The sequence below is a fragment of the Miniopterus natalensis genome, chromosome 3 (genome assembly GCF_054644295.1).
Source record: "Miniopterus natalensis isolate mMinNat1 chromosome 3, mMinNat1.hap1, whole genome shotgun sequence".
Lineage (NCBI taxonomy): Eukaryota > Metazoa > Chordata > Mammalia > Chiroptera > Miniopteridae > Miniopterus > Miniopterus natalensis.
The window spans coordinates 94930434-94951036 of record NC_142083.1 but is presented as its reverse complement, the minus strand read 5'-3'; the positions used below and the strand labels follow the sequence as shown (position 1 = coordinate 94951036).

The 20603-nt window shown below is 60.0% G+C and overlaps 2 protein-coding genes across 4 annotated transcripts; one reads left to right on the top strand and one right to left on the bottom strand.

Moving 5' to 3' along the window:
* Positions 1-1708: 1708 nt before the first annotated feature.
* FBXL16 (F-box and leucine rich repeat protein 16) lies at positions 1709-12049 on the bottom strand. 3 transcript variants are annotated; one of them, XM_016208107.2, is made up of 7 exons: positions 11877-12049; positions 11556-11696; positions 4441-5099; positions 3030-3538; positions 2619-2703; positions 2210-2273; positions 1709-1956 (listed from the first exon to the last, which is right to left on the bottom strand). In XM_016208107.2, the coding sequence occupies exons 3-7, from the start codon at positions 5083-5085 to the stop codon at positions 1808-1810; spliced, it is 1452 nt and encodes a 483-aa protein (XP_016063593.1). In that variant the 5' UTR covers positions 5086-5099; positions 11556-11696; positions 11877-12049; the 3' UTR covers positions 1709-1807. The 3 variants fall into 3 exon arrangements, with proteins under 3 accessions (XP_016063593.1, XP_016063595.1, XP_016063594.1); XM_016208109.2 differs by having other exon boundaries at positions 11872-11885; XM_016208108.2 differs by lacking the exon at positions 11556-11696.
* A 1187-nt stretch (positions 12050-13236) lies between these two features.
* Positions 13237-20207, top strand: METRN (meteorin, glial cell differentiation regulator). The gene is given in 9 exon segments (XM_087815222.1): positions 13237-13299; positions 18319-18550; positions 18553-18627; positions 18630-18717; positions 18719-18742; positions 18744-18815; positions 18817-18860; positions 19708-19766; positions 19861-20207. Coding segments are annotated over 9 exon segments (975 nt in total). The 3' UTR covers positions 20179-20207.
* Positions 20208-20603: the final 396 nt, after the last annotated feature.

Sequence of the window (20603 nt, the reverse complement as noted above, 5' to 3'; positions counted from 1 at the left end):
GAGGTGCACAAGAATCCAGAGACTTAGGCCCCTCAGAGCAGATATACCTCCCCTGCCATAGTCTGATGACCTAAAAACAACTCAGACACAGGTTTTTACAACTTTTTTAATATATATTTTTATAAACAGGTCACGTGATAAAATAGCACAAGAAACACTTACCAAATATAAGGTTATATCTTCCGCATATACAGGAGAATGAGGTCATTATGTACAATAAGAAAATGATTTCAGGGATTGGTTGGTTTTGTTTTCCTCTCTCCCCTTAATTTTTCCTCCTACAGTCGTTGGAAATATCACAGCTTCAGTTGCATTAATACTTTGGACAAATGGACAGCTGCCACCTCCTACTAAGGAGCTGAAGAAACTGGCTCCTGACCACTTCAGCCCAGGAGCCTCTTGTGGGCACTCCAGGGGCAGAGAGATCTTTGGGCTGTTGAACTGTGTCTCTGCTTCAATAGCATCTCTCATTGGTTCACTCTTTCTCTCTCTCGAGCCCTCTCTCTTTCTAGAAACTGGTTACTCTGTTCCAACCAGATGGGGGCAGGGAATGTCCCAAGATTAGGTGTGGGCACTGTATCTCCTGGGGTTCAAGGTTGGGTTGGAAAGGGGTCCCAGCCCCCTCCTCAGCAATTGCCAAGATGTGCCAGCATCCCCTACGACTTCCAAATCTTGGGATCTGACAGAACATGGTCAGAAACCATTAGGGCAGGCAGAAGTTTGGGAAGCTGGGGAGGGGTGGGAGGCAGCTAGAAAGGAGCCCTCCCTCCTCTGGGTGCTAAGGGTGTGCTGGCCACTGGAAGATCAGGGTCACTGGCTGCTGCTGACCCTGAGCCTTGATTGGGGCCCACTTTTCCAGCTTCTACTGGCTAGAGATCTGCCCAGGGGCCTGGGCCCAGCTGCCTACAGGGGCTGCAGTGTAGAATCCACCCAGGACCGCTCCCAAGGCCTGTGGGCCTGAGGATTGCTCCAGCTTGGGGTCACTCAAGGTACAACTACCTCTGGGTTGAGATGGACAGGAGCCGGCTGGGCTAATGTTGATTGTGCCAAGGTCACTGTCACCCATTCTGCCCCCTCTCCCAACCTAATTCAGCCCCAGTCTGGCCAGGGCCTAAGGACTTGTAGGAATGGGGCAAGCAGGGGACTGTCTCACACAGTGCCAAAGAAGAGGGGAGGTGGCTTGGGTCAGGCTGGCATGGGGTGGGGGAAGGGTGGGTGGGACTTGGGCTCCTTGGCGGGCCATGGCTTAGGCGGCGGCCTGTTTCCCCTCGTACCCCCTGGAGGACTCCAGGTGCGGTGCGGTGGAAGATGCAGGCAGCCCATGGGGCTCTTCTGGGCCCCTGTGTCCTGGGAGACCCAGTCCCCCTAAATCCCCCTGGGCCCTGCCCGAGACGGGGGACAGCCGAGAGACAGAGCAGGGTGTGGTGGGAAAGGCGGTAAGGACGGCCGGCTGAGGAGCTTAAAGCGCCCCCAGGAGCAGGCCTGCTCCCCCACCCCCCAGCGGGCGTGCGAGCTATTGATGGGAAGTGGCTGCGGCGGGCGGGGGCGGGCGTGCAGGGCGGGCACGAGGGGCATGCACAAATCCCCGAGCGTGCGTGCGTGCGTGGGGCGGGCCCCGCCCCCGCCCCTCCCCTGCCTGGGCGGGGCCAGGAGCGGAGCGGCGGGGCCGCAGGGCGGGGCTTTCCCTCCGTCCGCTCCGCCTCCGCCGCCGGCCGAGGAGGTGCGGGGAGAGTGGGGCTGAGCGGCGCCCTCGGGTCCCCGCCCAGAGCCCGGAGGGTTCCCGCGACGGGGGCGAGGAGACCCCGCGCTACTCGATGACGAGGCAGCGGGGCAGGTGCTGCGAGAAGTACTTGAAGAGTTCGGGGGTGGCCCCGGGGCAGTTAGTCAGCTCCAGCTCCTCCAGCTCCTGCAGCTGCACCAGGCCCGACAGCCCGGTGGTGGTCAGCAGCGGGCATCCTGCGGGGCACCGGGTGGCGGCTGAGTGGCCGGGGCCCGGGGAGGGGGCGATTCGTGGGAGGCGGGGCCAGCCCGAGGTGGGCGGGGCTAGAGCCTGCGGGGCATCGCGGGGTCGCAGCGAGGCGGCCCCAGGTGTGGACCCACACGAGGGACCCCACAGGCTTGGCGGAGTTGGGCCAAGGCGTGCGGGTGTGTCGGGTGGGGTGGGGGCGCGGCGATCACCGTCCAGAAGGGCGGTCGGGGGTAGCCTCACCTGCCAGAGACAGGAGACGCAAACTCCTCATGGCCAGGAGGTGCTTCAGCCCGAAGTCCTGCACCTGGGCGGGAGGGCGGAGCGAGTTAACTATTTCCGCTCGCGCCCGGTAGGAGCCCCACTCCTGGGGTCAGGCCGCTGGCCTGGAGCTGCTGGAGGGGCAGGGAGCGGGGTTCAAAACGGGGGTTTCTCAGCTCCCCACGGAGCCAGGAGGCAGCTGGGGAATGTCGTTGAGGGCCCCGGGGCTCCGCACGCTCCGTCGGCCGCTGGGTGTGGAGGGATCCCAGACTTCCTTACAGGATCTGAGTGGGCCGGGAGCAGATCAGAGGGCTGTCTGGGCGGGGGCAATCCCCGAGACCCCACCTCCCCTGCCTACTTCCCAGTCTCCGGAGGCATGGAGGGCCGGTACCTGGCAGCACCATCGCAGGTAGAGGCTGCGGAGGGACGACATGGTGGATAAATAGCTGAGGCCAGTGTCCGTGATGCGTACACACCTGTGGTTGCAACAGAGCGGGACTACTCGCCTTCAAAATATCTTTCCTTGCCCCTCAGCTCCTATCCCTTACTCCTTTCCTGGACTCCCCTGGCATGAACTCACTCCCTGCCCCACTCATAGTAGTTCCTTCCTTTCCATAGCCCCACCTCGCCCACGCTACGCCTGCGTCTTGAGGGCCCTGCCCCTCAACCTGCTCCCCACCCTTGCTGCAGCCCCACTCTATTTACAGACCTATTCACTACTCTAGGCTGCCTGCAGAAACGGTTCAGCTGGCCTCGTCTGACCCACCCCCCTCCACGTCCCGGGGGTGGGGGGTGCACACACCTGTCCAGCACCAGCTCCTCCAGGCGGTGCAGGTCGCAGGCCACATACTCCAGCGCCATGTCAGTGATGCGCGGGCACCAAGAGAGGTCGAGGCTGCGCAGCTTGCGCAGGTTCTCAGCCACGAGCTCTACACCGTCATCAGTGACCTTAGAGCAGCCGGAGAGGCTGAGCGCAGTGAGGTTGGGCAGGCTGTGCACCACATTGACCACACCATGGTTGGTGATCTCCCAGCAGGAGAGCAGGCGCAGGGTGTGGGTGCTGTGGCCCTGGCGTGCTGTGAAGTAGGCCAGGGCCGTGTCCGTCACATGGTAGGCCTGCAAGCTCAGCTCAGCCAGGTTGGGCAGCAGCTGCGAGATGGCTGCGATGGCGTCATCTGCCACATTGATGCAGTCACTCACGCTCAGTGACGTGATGCGCGCACTCAGGCTGGACCACAGCCCTGCCTCAGTGAAGTCGTTGCAGCCAGAGAGCTCAAGGCGGACCACACCCTGCATCTGCTCCAGCATCACCTGTAGATCAGCAGGTTTGAGTCAGGAGGCGTGACCTTAAAACTCACCTAGGTTCCCCAGGTGTGTCCCTCCCCTCAGGGCATGGGTAGAAGGAACCCTTTGTGTTAACATACATGGAATTGTGCTCTTGGAAAATTGTGCTCTTATAGTATGTCTGTTACACCTCAACCACACTAAAAGAGGCAGGGCAGCCCTAGCCGGTTTGGCTCAGTGTTTCAAGCAGTGGCCCACAGACTGAAGGGTCCTGAGTTTGATTCTGGTACATACCTTGGTTGCAGGCTCAATCTCCGGCCTGGGTGGGGGTGGGTGAGGGAGGCAACCAATTGATGTGTCTCTCTCACATTGATGTTACTCTCTCCCTTCCACTCTCTCTAAAAAGCAATGGAAAAAATATCCTTGGGTGATGATAAAAAAAAAAAGGCAGGGTACAGGGGAACTGGGAGCCCCAGGCCTGTTGGAGCAGTTGGAGTTAATCATTTGATGATTAGAGTTCAGGTACCAGGGAAGGGGCCACCTGCACCTCTGCTCTTTGCCCCACTCCCCCCATTACCTCCAGAATCCTCCCTACTGGCATGCAGGGCCTGGGCTCAGAAGGGCCTTACACTTAACTGCTTTTTCGTCGCTGTCATGAAATTCTTAATCATCTTTAAACACTGGACCTGCATTTTCATTTTGGACTGGGTTGCTCAAATTATGTAACTAGTCCTGCTTTTCCCTATCCTAGAAACATGATCCCCCTCAGGGCATTGGCTCAGCCCTCAGCTACATTGCTTCTTGTGTGCCTGAGCTTCCTCTGGGCCCACACCTACTTCTCCTCACCCTCACACCTGCTCTGTTGCTGCTGCCTGGCCCTGCCCCCCTCCCTGTCCCTTCTGAGCCAGCCAGCCAGCAGCAGGACACACCTCCAGGCCAGCATCAGTGATGGTGGAACGCTTGAGGCTCATGGCCTTGACGCCCTTCTTCGACAGGGCGTAGTTATCGATGAACTCACAGATATCCAGGTCTGAGACTCCGACTAGGCAGAAGCCTTCAAAGCCTCGAGCAGCAAAGCCCTGCAGGTTCACGAACTCCTTCTCACCACCAGGCAGCACGTTGTAGAGCTCCTTGGCGTGCAGCACAGGTGTGAGGCCCGCCCAGAACTTTGGCTGGTAGAGCACACGTCGCCAGGCCTTGCACACCTGGGCCAGCACACACTTCTCGCAGGCCGAGAAGTACCAGAAGAGGCCATTGAGGATTTTTTCATCTGTGGCCAGTGGTGGCCGCTCCACTGGGGGCCCAGGTGCTGGGGCTGAGGCTGGTCCACCAAGGGGGATCCCTGCTGGGGGGCACAGGCCCCCAGCCAGGGCAGCCCGGGGCAGCGGGGCAGCCAGGCTGGGTGGTGGAAGAGTGGGTGGGGGCAGTGGTTGGCAGGGGCGGTTCCTGGCAGCGGGTGTGCCCTTGGTGATACTGGCTGCACCCAGACCGTTGGGCTGGCCTGGTAACTTCACCAGGCCATTTCGAGGCAAGCATGGGGGCTTGGGGTCGCCGTCGACTCCGGGGCTGGACATCTTCCTCCGTCGCTCTGCAGATAGGGGCCCGGAGTGAGGAGTGAGTTCCATGCTCTCTCTTGGAGGGCAGGGCAGAGCTGGGCCCCTTCCTGTCCCTGGGCATCCCTTCCCGCAACACTCCTAGAATCACTCAACAGAAAGAATCTAAGTGCAAGCCTCCCTCCTTGACAGAGCAGCAACAGGACAGGGCCAGTCCCTGAGGGCTATTGTGTGTACTAAGCTCAACCTGCACCCACTTGCAGAGCTTTCAACATCTAGGTACAATGGTTCTCATTTTACAAATGAGAGAACAGAGGTGGAGAGAGACAAGACGCTTGCCAGTGGCTGTTCCCTTCACCTTTGCTACTCTGAATGCTCACCATCAGTGTCTGCCAGGCCTGCCTCCGCTGCTCAGGGGCTGCATAACTGAGGAAGGGGATTAGGGCAGCCTCTGGTCCCTCCACTGCGGGGGGCCAGCATGGCTCGCTGGAGTAGTTCTAGTACTCTGAGATTCACACACCAGCCTCTGAGAATCTCAGTGGCTACAGGAGGTTCTGTGGCTCAGAATCTACCCAAAGAAAGGGCAGTTGTCTTCCCAGAATTTACTGTGATGCCAACACAGTGAGCCCTAGATAATACTCTCTTTAATCCTTCATCTAGTTCACTGAGTATGATGCTGTGGTGACTGTAGCCATTGATCAGATGAGGAAACCACGCTGAGGCAGTGTAAATTGCTTGCACAAGGTCATAGCCCATGGTGAAGCAGAGGCTTGAACCAGAGCTGGCTATGAAAGGCTATGTGAAGGGAGCTCCCTCCAGGTTGGGGCTGAGACCACCCTGGCTCCCCTACTTCAGCATCCAAGTCTGTGAATGGGTGGCAAAGGGCACAGGCCATAGATGGCCCTTGAGAGAAGGAGCAGCGGGGCTCTCGCAGTGGTACCCTCTGCTCCACATTCCAGATATCCTGCCTGCCCTACACCGGACATCCAGTGAGGAGGCTGTACACTGTGTTCACCCATATAGTCACATACTCTAGACTGTGGCCTGGGCAAGGCTTTCCCTTCTCCAAGCCTCCTTCACTTAGAAGCCTGGGAGGTGACAATACCTCAGCCAATGGATAGCATGTGCAAAGGGCTAAGCACAGTGAATGGCTTACAATGAGCACTGGGAATGTGACATGGAAATTGCTTCTGAACCCCATGGATTGCTCAAGTGGAAGGGGACAGGAGCCACTGGGAATAAGGGAGGTAAGTGGGCAGTCCAACCCTGCTCTTTCCAGTACCACAGCCTCCAATGCTTTCAAGCCCTGGGCAGGACAACCCTTGCCAGCATTCCATGTATGGAGAGGGTGCACAGACCTGGGACACATGGCCCTCATGACTGCCAACCCAGCTTTGGGCCCAGAAGCCTTCCTCACCTGGCAGCCATGGGCCTCTAGGCTGGAGTCACCCTGGGCCCTCCCTCCCCCGAAGAGGCTCCCACACCTTGGCTGGCCCCTTACTGTAGCTCATGACCAGGTAGCTCATAACTTCACACAGGCTGATACATGACATCCATAACATCTGCCGATTACCCACTGGGATAATCATGGATTTCAACCTTACAGCAGCTCTGGGGGATCAGATTGGGAACCTGAGGCCCCAAAGAGTTACAGTTTGCCCACAGTGGCGGAGGTGATCTAACATGAGGGCTGCTCTTAATGTCAGTACAGGAGGAGGGGACCATTGTGGCCAGCAGTGCTTCATGGAGTTAGAGGATGAAGCCCACAAGTGGCCCCCACTCCTCGATCCAAGGGAGCTGATGTCCTGGTAATTCCCTCCTTTGGGCTGCTGGGTGCATAGAGGCAGCACCAGCGTGAATACCTTCTGTGTCCCCGGAGCAGGGCTCCATGATTTCATCGCTCAGGGCGCGCCGCCCACCCGGCCTTGGCTGCTTCCCACGGATGAGGCGCGGCCGGCTCGGCCCTCGGCGCGCAGCACCATGGACAGCGCCCTGCAGCCGCTATGCGCGTGCTCGGAGGCGATGCCCGGCCGCCGCACCGCGGACAGCGGCTGGTGGTGTGAGGGGGATGGATCCCGCAAACCCAGCTTAGCAGGGAGGGGCCCTGGAGGCGGGGAGGGGGTGCAGGAAAGGGAATGGAAAGACGCCGCCCGGTTCGTCTAAGATCCCAAGGAGGCGGCGGAGGCGGCACCAGAGGAGAAAACTCAAGAGCAGATTTAGGTTGAAAATGCTCCCAGCCAGGGGTGTGCACGTGGAGTGCCTGAGTTGGGGGATGCACGTGGATACCCCGGGCAACTGTGAGGCTCCCTTCCTGTCCCCGACTGGAGCTCACATTGGCAGAGGTCCACAGTCCCATCCCCACCCCGGGGACCTCAGGGCCAAGCTGGTGAAAACAAACTTGCCCCTGGGTGAGAGCATCTGGGAAGGAATGGCTAGGTCTAGGATGATCCTCAGCAGCCAGGGGTGGGTGGGTGCCTGAAGCCTAACTGCCCCTCATCCCACACCCCCATCCCTGGCCAGAGGGTACTGTCCTGCCTGTCAGTCAGCCCTCCCAACCCCTTACCCCCATGTCCTGGATTGATGCTGCCTCCCTACAGAGGTGCCCCTGCTTCTTTTCAACTTTGTCCATGGTCCTGCTGGGTTCCAGCTGCTCCTCACACTCCAGCCTCAGTGACCCAGCCTGAGAACCCCCCCCTCTGTAGCTCAAAATTAGAAAGAGCCATACTTTGGCCCAGGGGTCAGGGCTTTGGGAGAAAGGTGAGTTCATGGTCAGAGATGGGTTTTCATGCCAGTTAGGTCTCTGGGGGGCTAGGACAAGGGCCTCTTTGCCTGGCCCAAGCCCCATCAACCCAGCCAGATGAGTTACAGAGCCCCTACCTTCCTGGTACTTGTGACTGCACCCAGTGGGGCTTGGAGTTTCCTACCAGGAGTGGGTAGGGGCAGCTGCCAGTCTGCTGGGGGCTGTCTCCCCATATAGAGATAAATAACAGAAGCTAATTCTGGGAAAAGAGGCTTTTCAAAAAGATGGCCACACTTGTATTATTATTAGCCTCAGCCCTAGTGGGTTGTTCCTCAGTGTGAAGTAGAATTCCAGGGGAAGTCCCCATGGCTTGAGGCTCCTGGGGTCACCCCAAGGAAAGGAGGGAGATGGTGGTCACTACTTTGGTTATCTTGTCCTCATCAGCCTGAGCCAGAACTGGATCAGGATGTTACTTGGGAGAGCCTGTGTTTCCCCAGCAGGCTCATGGTGAAGCATGGTGGCCAGAGTGGACTTAAGGAGCATGGTGGGGTCCTGGGGACTCCTGGGAGGACTCTAGAACTTTGTGACTTCCAAGCTGACAGTCTGCAGATAGCCCTGCTGGGGCTTCATAAGGAGCTGCTCTTTTATAGGTCGTCACTAGGCACTGAGACCCAGGAAGTCTACTTTGCAGCCTCACCTGACACCTCCCCATCTCTTCCTGGGCACATGCTGGTCCTCTGCTTACTCAGTAGGCCTCTGTTCCCCTTAACCCTGCAAGCTGTTTCTCCTCCACTCTTTGGTGTAAGCACCACCCCTGCCTCCCTTGGAGGGATCCCCAGCACCGAGAAAGCATCTCCAGGGTCTCAGTCATCAGCTGGGTTATCATCACTGTCTACCTGTTGGCCTCTCCCTTTGGCTGGGGGCTCCTTGAGGACAGATGGCTCCATGGCTTAGGGGCCTTTCGGTGCTTGCTTGCCGAATGAATAAACAAATGAGGAATGGGAGTCCAGTTAGCAGGGTCATGCAGGAAAGGGTGTGGCTGCCTGGAGCCCATGAGGCTTGACGAAGGGTGGGTTAGGTTAAGAGGAGGGCAGTCGGTGGGGGAGCTGCAACTCAATTCATTAATCCTGGTTGTGACAGAGGTGAGTGCCCACAGAGGAGGAAGGCCACTGGGGTTGGGTTGGTGCCAGCCTCTGAGAAGACCCCCAAAACCCTGGGGCTTGGGGTGGGCCTTGCAGTTATTCAGACCCTTGGGAAAAATATGACTCATGTCTCCTTTTTGGCTGAGACTCCCCTTGGAAGCTTCAAGGTTAAGGAAGCTGGATGCCTGTCCCCCATAATCTGGCCAAACTCAAGGAGAAGGGGACAGGCACCATCAGGAGTGAGGGAAGCTAGTGGTCCTGCTCTTCCCAGCACCATGCCCCTCACTGCTGGTCTGAGCCCTTCACACACTGCTTAACCATAGCGGGGAAAGCAGGGCTCAGAGAGTAAATTTTTAGAAGTTGCACAAAGCTGGGACTTGACCCCAAGATCCCCATCTGTCTGACTCCCAAGCCCACCAGGCACAGTGGTTCAGAGGGCAACCCAGGGCCCCCAACCAGCCTGTCACTGGCCAGGTACACCTCCTGTGGCCTCTCCCTGTTCTGCTTCCATATCTGTGCCCTCCCAACTTGGAACCCTGGGCCTGTGGTCTCTCCCACCATTGTCCCTGTCACACCCTTGCTCTCCTTCCAGAGGCTGCAAGCTGCATGTCCACCACTGGGACACTGTCCTTTTGGATTGTTCATTCCCAGGAAATTCTCCACCCCTCATGACCCTCACCTTAGAGGACTCTTCCTCCATCTCTAATGCCCCCATCTGACACAGCCTGCCCTGGATACTGAGAGGCCTGCCCCCAGTAAAACCTGCACCGACTAGTTCTCCCTGCCTGCTGAGGGCCACAAAGCTGGGCAGGGTATGGGTAGCCAGAAAAACTCACATAGATCGATCTGTGGTGGTAACGCCAGGGGCTGGGTGACAACCAAAGCAGCTCGGGATTGGGGGTATGGTGCAGGCTGACACATTCCATGACAAACCCCGTGACTCAGGCACATTCATATCCCTGCCACTTTGCACATGTCCTAGCAGCAGCACTCTCCTCCGCCCCCAGCTTGGAGATGCTTCTGGGGTGCAGGCTGCCCCACCCATGCACCAGGGGCTCTGAGGAGGGAGCACGTGGCCTCAAGAGAGACTGGAGTTCACGCTCCAACAGTCTTTTGGCCAGCTCTGGGCAGCTCAGCCATGTGAGACTGGGTTCCTTGGGGAGTGGACACTGGGTTCCAGGCCTCATCTAAGCCCCTCTACTCTGAAGGACCTGAGCATCCCAGGGCCTAGGCCTGGGGTGTTTAGTGCCTGCTGCTTTGGGCAGCTGCCTTGATTCCTCCCCTCTTTCCTGCCAAATGGGGGAAGGTGGCCCAAGCCCACCCTCTTTGGCTGTTTTGGTTGAAGCTCCTCTAGTCCACGGGTAGGGAAGATTCTGAGCCACCCACTGACCCCACAGACCTTCCTTCACTGCCACCTCCACTCTTCCCCATGCCAGCCTCTGATACACATCACAAAATACAGACACCAGAGTAGGCCAGCCAAGAAGCTTCTTCTGCCTCTGGGTGAGATGTCTCCCTGGCTTTCACCAATGCAGGCCTTCCTGGGCCTTGGGCCAGCTGTCTGGAGGGCTCCAGGTCCCCCAACCTCAGGTTCACTTGTTTTCTTCTCATCAGTGGGAGATAAGGCTCGCTCAAGTGCCCAGGAAGTGGGTGTGAGCCAGAGGGTGGTGAATGTCCCATGAACCTCTGCAGCATTAGAGGTGCTCATAGGCTTGGCCCAAGGTGAGGGGTGGTTGTTGAGGTGGAGGGAGCCAGATAGTGGAGGCAGCAAGCACGGGGGCAGTGGAGTCTGGGGTCCTGTCGGGCCTGCACAACTAGCCCTGCACTGGCCGTGTTTATGACTGGGACATGACTTTTTCTCCTCTCCAGACAGCTCTGGCCCAGCCCTGTGGCCACCTCCTGCTGAATCAATGAGTCTCCATCAGGCTTCTGCCCTGGCCTGTGGGACCCCAAACTTTTCAAGGGCCCAAACCAGATCAGGCCTACTGCGCCCAGGCTGCTGTCCAGCAGCCTTCAAAGGAGTCTGGTGGAAGAAGGAGCCCTGTGCCTGCCTGGCACCAGGGAGGCCTGAGCTGAATCTGGTCACTGGGCCCTAGGAGGTGTGGGGTGTGGGGAGTGGCCTGATGGAAGGAGCAGGTGAGGTGGCATCCACCATCTGCTCTCTCCATGGAGGGAAGGCTTCCTGTTTAGAGAAAGGGAGGGGCTGGAGGAGTGGCCACTGGGCCGTGGGCTCCCTAAAGCTCCAATAGCCAGGACTTCTCTCCTTCTGGGGTGATTGGTGTTTGATTCTCCCCACCCACTCGAACTCCAGGCGTGCAGGACCCCTCCCCAGCAAGTCTCAGGGTACCCATTTTCCCTTCTGAGGCTCTCCAGCTTTGGCAGAGACCTGACCCTTCCTCCAGAACCAGGCATGTGCCCAGTCTCCTCCTGTCTCCTCCTTTCTCACTGTGGCAGTCCATACAGACACGGGCAGAAGGTGTCCAGGGGCAGACATGCCCTCAGGCTAGGCATCCACACGGCTCCACCTGGAGTGTAACTGTATCTAACACCTCTCTCAGAGGCCAAGGGGCTCCTGGTACACAGAGCTCAGCAGCTGTCCAGAACCTCACCCAGTCAGGCAAGCTGGGGGCCTGCAACTCCGCTTCCACGGGGACATCGTCAGGTGGCACCGACCCACAGTCTTGGTCCAGGTGCCATGGAGAGTGGGCCTCGATCAGGCCCTCCATTGGGCTAAGGGGCTGTGGGAAGGCCTGACAGGGCCGGACGCCCAGCGGCCAAGGCCAGGGAAGGGGCTGCGGTTACATAAGCCCTCAGGGGTGGCAGAGGCACCGTCTCAAGCCCCCTCCCCGCCCTCTCATTGTGGTCGCCTCGGTGGCGTAGCCTGCCCCCCAGCCCCCACCCCGCAGCCTGTCCGGGAGCACACACCTTACCTCGGCCCGGGCTCCTGGCTCATGCCACGCTGCTGGCCGGGCTTCCTCCAGTCATGGGGAGCCCGGCATAAGCGCCGGCGAAGCGGGAAGGCGGCGGAGGTGCTGGCCTGGCCGGCAGGGCCCGGCCGCACCCCGCGCCCGGTGCCCCGGCCTGGCTGGCCACCTCGGCCGCACCCCGAGAGGGGCTCCCCGGTGGGAGAGGATCGGCGGCCCCAAGCCTCCCACCGGGGAGGCTGAGGCTGTGCCCAGATAAATAAGGCCGCTTTGCAGGGAGCCAGGCGGGCGCCTTCTCCCTCCCCTCGCCCTCCTCCCCGCGCTCCTCCTCCCCCCTCCTCCCTACGCGCCTCCGCGGTCGCCAGCGGCGCGCGCCCCCCCCCCCCCCGCCCGGCCCTACGCTCCGCGCGCTCGCGCGCTCCCGGCGCTGGGAGCCAATCCCGGTTGGGGAGCCCGCGCAGGAGCGCCGAGGATGCCGGGCCCCGCCCCGTCCCGCCGCGGCCCCGCGCGCTCCCGCCCCGGCGCCCACGGGCACGCGCCAGTTCCGGCCCGCCCCCCGCCCCCACCTTCGCCGCGGGCGCCCTCACAATAACAACCCCGAGCGCGCGACTGCGCGGGGACCGGAGGGAAGGGCAAGAGGAGGGCAAGGGAGGGAGGAGGGGGAGGGCAAGGGGGGGAGGAGGGGGAGGGCAGGGCACGAGGCCGGAGAGCGGGCCTGGAGCTAGCTGTGCCTGCTCCGAGCGGTGGGGACCCCAAATCCTGCGGTGCGAAGTAGACTTAGGCGCTGGCGGTTAGCCCAAGGAAGCTTGGTCGGTCCTATGGGGCTCGGGGCCGGCCCCGTGCGTCCTAGGCCTTGCCTGCCACCTGCGGGGGCAAGGACGGTCCCACCCTCACCCTTCTCGCACCTTCGGCGGAGCTGTCAGCCAGTTCCCCTTCAAGGCCCTCACATCTCCTGCGCACCTGCTGGGTGTCTGGCCCAGGACTGCTCCTCACATCCCCTCAGGGCTCAGGAACAAGTGATCAACAGATCATTTCAGAGAGTACCCATCTGAGTGCAATGAAAGTTGAAGAGGGCCACGTGATGGTGACCCCTCCAGGATGGTGGTGGCAGGGCTCCTGAGGACATGGCGCTCGAGCTGAGACTCCAAGGGTGAGATGGTGACGTGGTCCAGGAACAGGTTTGCAAAGGTTCTAAGGTCTTAAGGAGCCTGGCAAGTTCCCTCTGGAGTAGACTGGAAGCTGGATGGTGGCTGCTTTGTAGGGACCAGGTTGGGGGAGAGGGTGGAGGAGGTGTGATGTGGCAGGTAGGTGTGGAGGGCTGTCTGGGCCACTGGAGATGCTAGTCCTCCCAGCAGGGTCCGGGAGGATGACAAAGGCTAATAGCGTCTATCCTGAAGTCTCCTGGGAGCAGAGCCAGTGGAGGGACCAGGTGTGGCAAGAACAGAGTAGGGTCTTTGGTCAGGAAAAGAGCCTCAGGGCTGGGAGGGAGGCTCCCTGAGAGAGTGTCTTCACAGAAATGAAGCCAGCTGCTGTTTCGTGTTTGCAGCGTTATGACTGAAAGCAGGACCTAGTGAAGAAAGGGGCGGCAGGAGGAGGAGCCAGGCTGGCTGGACCCTGGCTGGTTTGAGGGCAGGTGCTATTCTTGGTGTGTGTGGGACACTGGCTTGGGTGAAGGCACCTCTCTGGTGTGACAGGGACTGAAGACTCAGTCTTGTCCCTGTGCTGACATGAATCGGAGGAGGAGGCTTGGCGTGGGCAGGATGGGATGCGTGAAGACATTTTGAGTGACTAAAAAAAGAGTTGTCCAACCCATCCAGTCACCTACGGCGTTCAAGTCTGGCAGGCTGGTCTTCCAGCTTAGCCTCCACCCCGTGTGCACAGGCTCAGGCTGGCGTGGACCCCAATGTGGATGTCCTTACTGGCAGATAGGGTTTCATCTCATGCCCCTCAGAAGGCGTCAGGGAGTCAGGCAGAGAGCAAGCTGTGCCTTCAAAGGGGAGAAGTCTGCCTGCCTTGGAAGAATCTCAGTGAAGAGCAGTTTCTTAGAGGGATATGAAATACTGCTGTGGAAGGCCTGCCTCCTGAACACCTGTGGACGGCTTGCCTCTCTACCTCTGTCACCCCTCCCTGTGCCAGGTGTCTCTCTCCTCCATGGCTGATGGCACCTACCTCCTCACTGGTCTAACCCTGCTGCCCTCCACCTGTTCTCCCTATGGTGCAGAGGGATTGCTTTTTAGTGCAAATATGGTCCCCATCCACCCAGGGCTCTTCCCTGCAGCCTACGAAGCCCTGAGACTCCAGGACTGCCAGCCCACAGCCTTACCCCTTATTCTTGGAGCTTCTGCTACATTGGCCTTTCTCCAGGGCCAGGAGGGTACTAAGTCCCTCACCTGGAGTATCACCTCACCTGGAGTACTCCTCACCCAGAGCCTCACCTCACTTGGTGCACCCCTAACCTGGAGCACCTTTCACCTGGAGCATCCCTCCCCTATCTTGATGCCTGGGCACAAAGGAATGTCCCCAGTCCAGGCTGCTGGGGGATTCCAGCTCTGGAGTTAAGGGGATTGAAGACCAAAGGCTGTGGGCACATCCTGCCCTGAGACCTTGGGGCTCAGAGAGAGAGAGCCACTGTCACATCAGGGAATGGGGATGCCTACAATGGGATCACCCCTTGTGGCTCTCAAGGCCTGGGGCAGTGGCTCTGAAACACCTTGAGGCTCCTCACAGGAGGTCATCAGGCTTTTCCTTGGGGGGCTCTGGAGTGGTATGTGTGCCCTGAAGCCATCTGCCTAGACCAAATACTCCCTCCCTGAGTGGGGCCTGAGGCAAGTACTTCCCCTCCTGGGAAATGGGTCTGGGGTCCCAGAGGTTACCCTGAAGGTCCTAGCAGAGCATAGGCAGTGAGTGCCTCATGCCCGATAGTGATTAAGCTGGCTCTGAAGCCTCCTGCTATGGAGCTATGAGATGGACACTGTGCCCCTCACTACCTCAGGTCTCACCCAGAGGCAGGGGTCCTTGTAGGACGGGTAGGCCATGGGTGTGTTTGGTTGTCCTTGACACTCTATAGCCAGAATGGAAACCCACAGGAATGAGAACCTCTCAGCCTGGAGTGGCCATGGTGGCCATGGGTGGACAACCGCAGGTGGTGGGTCTCTCTGCTGCCTTCTAGTTTCTACTCCCTGCCTTCTCTCCTCCTGGGACCCAGGCCCCACCTATCAGAAGCGGGGAGGGGGGGGCAGTAACCAGGGCTGAGGATGACTCAGGGCCTAGCTGTCTCCAAGGCAACCCTGTCGCCTAGCAATGGCAGTCTCCTGGTAACTGTCGTTTCCTAGCAATGGGATATTTTCCCAGTCCTGGCTGGAATCTGGCAGTTATTTTTAGCTCAGCTGCAAATCAGTCGCAATTGCATTTTTGGCTCCTGGAGAAGATGCAAGGTGTGTGTGTGTGTATTTCTTGTCAAAGGAAGGAAAATATTCCAGCTACAGGAAACTTGCCTCATGTCCCAAGGTGCAGGCTCATCATAGATGGCAAGGCCAGGTTCTGTCTGAGGTGGGGATGGGGAAGTGGGGTGCAGGTGAAGGGGAGCCAGAGGTTTCACAGGCTGCTTGGAAGAGTTAGCAGATATGACCATATCCCTGATGGGGTCTCTGGGAGGGCTGGTCAGTTCAGCACCCTGTGGGGCTCCCTAGTTCAGGCTGGGCAGGGGTGATCTGGGCCCGAGTTCATGGCACCATCAGAGCACATCACTGAGTGGCTCAGGTTCTGGCAGGCTCCTGGTACCCCCTGGCCCTCAGCTGTGGAAACTGTCCCTGCTGTCCCCAGGAGTGCAGGTGGTTCTGGCTGCAGGGGTCTGGGTGGCCATACGTTCAGCTGGTGACATGGGTAGGGCTGGCCTCTGCTAGGCCAACATCTCTCCCTCTTCCCTGCTTTTGCAGAAGTGGGAGCCCAGGTGGGAGGTCTTGGGCAAGTGGAAAGCTTGACCCCTCTCCCTGGGCTTCCTCACCATTTCCACAGGGCTCTGTTCACTGTCCCCAAACTCTCCCCTGGCTGATGGGCTTGGGGCTGGCCCTGCCTGCCTCCCACTGGCCACCTTCCTGGTTCCTAGTTTGCTTTGAGCTCTATCCTGGCCTTGGGACCCTTGCCCTCTGTTCCCTGGACTTGGGATCCTCTTCTCTGGCTTTCGTATTGCTCACCCAAGCCCCCAACCAGACCAGACCCTGCCTTGCTCCTTGCCTGTGTTCCTAGCACTGCAGGCTTCTTGGCAGTGCCCTTCACCCTGTGGGGTTGCCTCCCCTGCTGGAGGTCAGTGCCATCTTTTCCAGGCACTGTTCGGGGCAGGGCTCACCTCAGACACTGCTCCTTGTCCCAGCATCAGCTCCAGCCTGTTACCAAGACCTAGGTTTTACTTGGGAATGGAGAAAGACCGTTTTTGGAGATTCAGGGCTGGGTGATGCAAAGGAGGCCCCAAACTGAGCATAGATATCAGGGGATTTGCCTGAGGTTTGGGATATCATTCATCCATTCACTCACTCTTTCACTCATTGGTGCGCACACTCCTTCTCCAGGTGTTTATTGAGCACCTGCGGTGAGTTTGGTCCTGCACGCACAGGCAATCAAGGCCAGACATGCCTCTGGGTTCCCAGTCCCATGGGAAGCAGATCTCCCATGGCGAACAACACCCAAATGCTTTCCCGGGTGGGGCCAGGAGCTGTGAGACGGGTGGCTCCTGTCCAGGTCGTCTGTGGGTTACATCATCACCTGGCCCTCCAAAGAAGAGACTGGGGCAGAAGCAGGGGCAGGGGAAGCCTGGTGAAGATAAGGCTCAGGGCTAGGTGTGTACCCCTTCTGGACTAGGTTGCCTGTCAGGAACCCCTCCCCGGAACCCACAGATACCGACCCATTGTCTGGGAGGAGGGTTGGGGTGGGGAGTCAGGGGCCCTAGGCTGGCTGGGGTGGGCCTGAGCCTGTTTCTTCATACTGCCACCAGAGGGCACCTCTAGCACACTCTCTGCCTCAGAGGCCTGGGCAGGACTGGCCAATGCCTTAGGGACCAGCCCTAAGTGGACCCATGGCCCTGGCAAGGGAGCCGTAGAAGCTGACTTGGTGCCCTCTCCCTTCCTTCTACAGCACCTCTTCTGCCTTATAGTGCCCAGCCCCATGCCCTGACTACCCCTTTTTATTTTTAATTATGTAAAATACACATAACATAAAACTTAACCATCTTAAGCATTTTTAGGTGTACAGTTCAGTTGTGTTTAAGTACATTCATATTTGTAATGGAGCCATCACCACCATCCATCTCCAGGATGTTTCATCTTCCCAAACTAAAACTCTGTCCCTGTTAGGCACTAACTCCCCACCCCCTTTCTCTAAGCCCTGGCTCCCACCATTCTACTTTGTTTCTATGAATTAGGAGCTTCCCAGATGCGGAGCCATACAGTATTTGTCCTTTTGTGACTGCTTTATTTCACTGAGCATAATGTCCTCAAGGCCTCTCTGAGCTGATGGGGGGGGGGGTCCCGGCTTTTGAGAGCCCTGTCCACTTGGCCCCCACATCAGGGCCGTTGCCCAGGCCTGGAATCTCTCAAGTCCCAACTGGCCAGCAACTCCCCCAGACCCTCCCCTTAGGGGAAATCCTGGCTGTGGGAAATCTCTGTGCCCCAGGCCCCCACTCAGCTCATTTCATTTTGAAGAGTGGGCCTCATTTCAGGGTCCCATGTCAGGACCTCCTGGGGCCTGATTCTGTGGCTCAGGATTACTTCTTGGCTCCTGCAATAGGTGCCCGCAGTCCAAGCACCAGGCTGCACCTCTCTTGGGTATTTGCAGCCTCCTGAGGTTGGTTGGGCCAGGTTGGGTCCGGATGGGGGCTTAGAGCCCAGGTCTCAATCTTGGAAAGGGCTGCCGGTGATGAGCCTCGCCCTCCTCCGGTTCCAGTGGGCACCAAACCCACCCCCACCCTGGCAAGGGCTCAGAAGAGAGCAGGCCAACCCCGACGGCGTGAACAAAGCCCGGGGGCGGGGGAACCTCGAGGGGGCGACACAGAGCTCGCAGAGCTAGGAGCCCACTCCCCCTGTGCCGCAGGCAGCGGGATTGTTCTCTCGTCCCCGTGAGTGTGTTGTGATTGGCGGAAAGTTCCAGGACCGCGCGGAGACCGGCCGCCCGCCTCCCGCAACTCGGGCCCCCGCAGGGCCCTGGCGGCAAAGCGCGTAGGGCTGTGTGTATGGGGCGGGCGCGGGGGGGGGGGGGGGCGCTCGGCAGCGGCCGGTGACCCCGGCTGCTCCGGCCGCCCCGTGCCCGCGTCACGCCGACCCCTGCGCTGCTCTGCGGGCTCTGCTGCGGCCCCGCCGGCTTCTTGCAGCACCGCTGCGGCTGGAGGGGCAGGTGCGACCCCCGTGGGGAGCCCTCCGGGGCTGTGCTCTTCCTAGGAGGGGCCTGCGGGAGGGCATAGCCCCCCTTTGTGTTTGGGGCGGGGGCGCTCCTTCCCCGCGATGAATCCCTGCCCTCCCTTCGGAGTGCAGAGGCCTCCAGGCCTCAGTTTCCTTCCGCACAGAGTGGACGCAGCTGCGTGGCTGCGGGAGGGGCTGCGCTGGGCGGGGGCGCGGGGCGCTCGTCTCAGTCCCGCGCGTCCGTCCTCAGCGGCCTGACCGAGGAGCCGGGCGGCGTGCGGGAGCCGGCCCCGGCCCGTGCGGGGGCGGGATCGGGTGGCTATGCCCGCCCGCAGCGCTGCGCCTCACCCTGCGCGGCTCCGGCTGCGGCGCGCGCCCCGCCTCGCCCGCCGGCGGCCCGTGAGCCCCTTCGCGGGCGTGCGGGTCCTCGCTGAGCTGCTGCGGGCTGAGGGCCCGGGAGCCGGGCCGGTGCGTGCGCTGGGGGCCTCTTCCTGCAGGCCCCTCCACACCGCGTGGTCAGACGCCGCGTGGCCTCCTTCCGCCTCGAGCTGCGCGAGGACGCGCCCAGAGCTGCCCCCGCAGGCCCACAGCCTGGGCGCGGACGGTGAGTGCGGGTCTGGGTGGGAGTCCGCGAAATCGCACCCGACCGCGCGGGGTGGGAGATTCCTGCGGTCCCCACCACACAGGGAGAAACAGGCGCTTTCAGAGGCCACACAGCTAGAGCAGCGCCAGAGCGAGTCAGAGGGGGGCGGGCAATGACCCATCCGAGAGAGCCTGCAGGGGGCAGGATGGGGGGAAGGGGGAGGCCTGGCGGAGCAGCCCAGGTCCCTGGCCCCTAAGGGGCTGGGGATGACGGGAACGCGATCAAAACCTCCCGCCAAAGCTGTCCAGGCCTCTTCTGGCTCAGCGGCGACCTCCCTCCCCTCCCCCAGTCCAATAAAACAAAAGTCCAGTGTGAGCCGGTCCCCATGGAGATGCCCCACCTCCCTGCAGGGCAGCAGGCTTAGCTCTTTGCTTTCCTGGAGCTTAGAGCTTGACCCCATAGTGGGTGGAGGGTCTCTGTTCTGCCTCCTGGCTCCTGCCAGAGACTCCAGAGCCCACTATACCATCCTGCTGCCCCCTTCCCCCTGGCTGGTGTCTCTGGGCCCAGGAGGCAGCTCTGGGAGGCCACAGGGGTTACTGCATATGCAGGTGGGGTGTGCTGGGCACAACCCTCAGGCACGTGTATGCATGTGTGTGGGGTGCATGCATGAGCCTGCAAGCATCATCCCAAATGCAGGGGGTCTTCAGGGTTTGTACACACGTGCTCCCTGGGACCCCAACTGTCTAATGGCCCTGAGCAGGTGTCTGGTCACTTTGCTCTCTCCCTCCTGCCTCTGGCTGATGAGGGGAGGCCTTGGGTGGTCCAGAAGAAGGCAGGGCCTACACTTACCATCTCCCCTGCATGCCAGGTGTCTGCAAGCCCTGTAGTGACACCAAGTTCCTCCTGTCCTTGTGCACTAGCGACTTTGGGAGAGTCCCTGCCATGCCGGTTGGGGGAGGAGGGGAAGCCTGGGGCTTCCTCTGCCCTATATGCCAGCCACTGGCCAATGTGTCTCCCTGGGGTGAACCATGGGACCATCCACAGAATTGCCCACAGCACAGAGCTGCAGGAGCCTGTTATCACTGTGGCAGCTGCCCGTGTCCTCTGCCAGAAACTGCCCCTGTTCTAGGTGGGGGGCTTTGGGGGCCGGATACAGGCCTCCATTCGCACCCTGCTGCGCTGTGGTATCCGCCCTGACCCTGGCACTTTCCTCTTCATGGGCTGGAGCCATTTTGGTGAGGCCTGGCTTGGCTGTGTACCCCGCTTCTAGGAATTCAGCCATGCCTATGCCACTGCCCATGCCAACCACCTCTACCCCTGCGAGCTGGCGCCGGACTGAGGGGTCTAGGAGTGGGGCTATGGAGACAGTCCAGGAGGAGGGTGGGTGGGGAGGGGGAGGCCTCCAAAGGGCATCACAGTACCACCTCCTTCTGAGGGAATAGCAATAACCAATAAGAACACTAATTTCACTAGTCAACGTAGGTTGAGTGCCTTGTACCTGAGCCCAGCCTACTTTACACTTCAGAAGACTGAGGGCAGTGGTGTCTTGTATAAGGCCACCCAGCTAGTGAGTGGGACAGTGGCCCATGCCCATGCCCTGGAGAGGGGATGCTGCTGGGTGTGTTTGTGCATGGACTCTCCACTCACATGAGCCTCGGCTCCGCTGCTCCTACCCCCAACATCAGGTGCTTCCAAGGCTCAGAGTGGGAGTGGAAAAGGGGCCATAACTCCCAAGGTCTGAGGCAGGTTGTGTCCCTTGTGGGG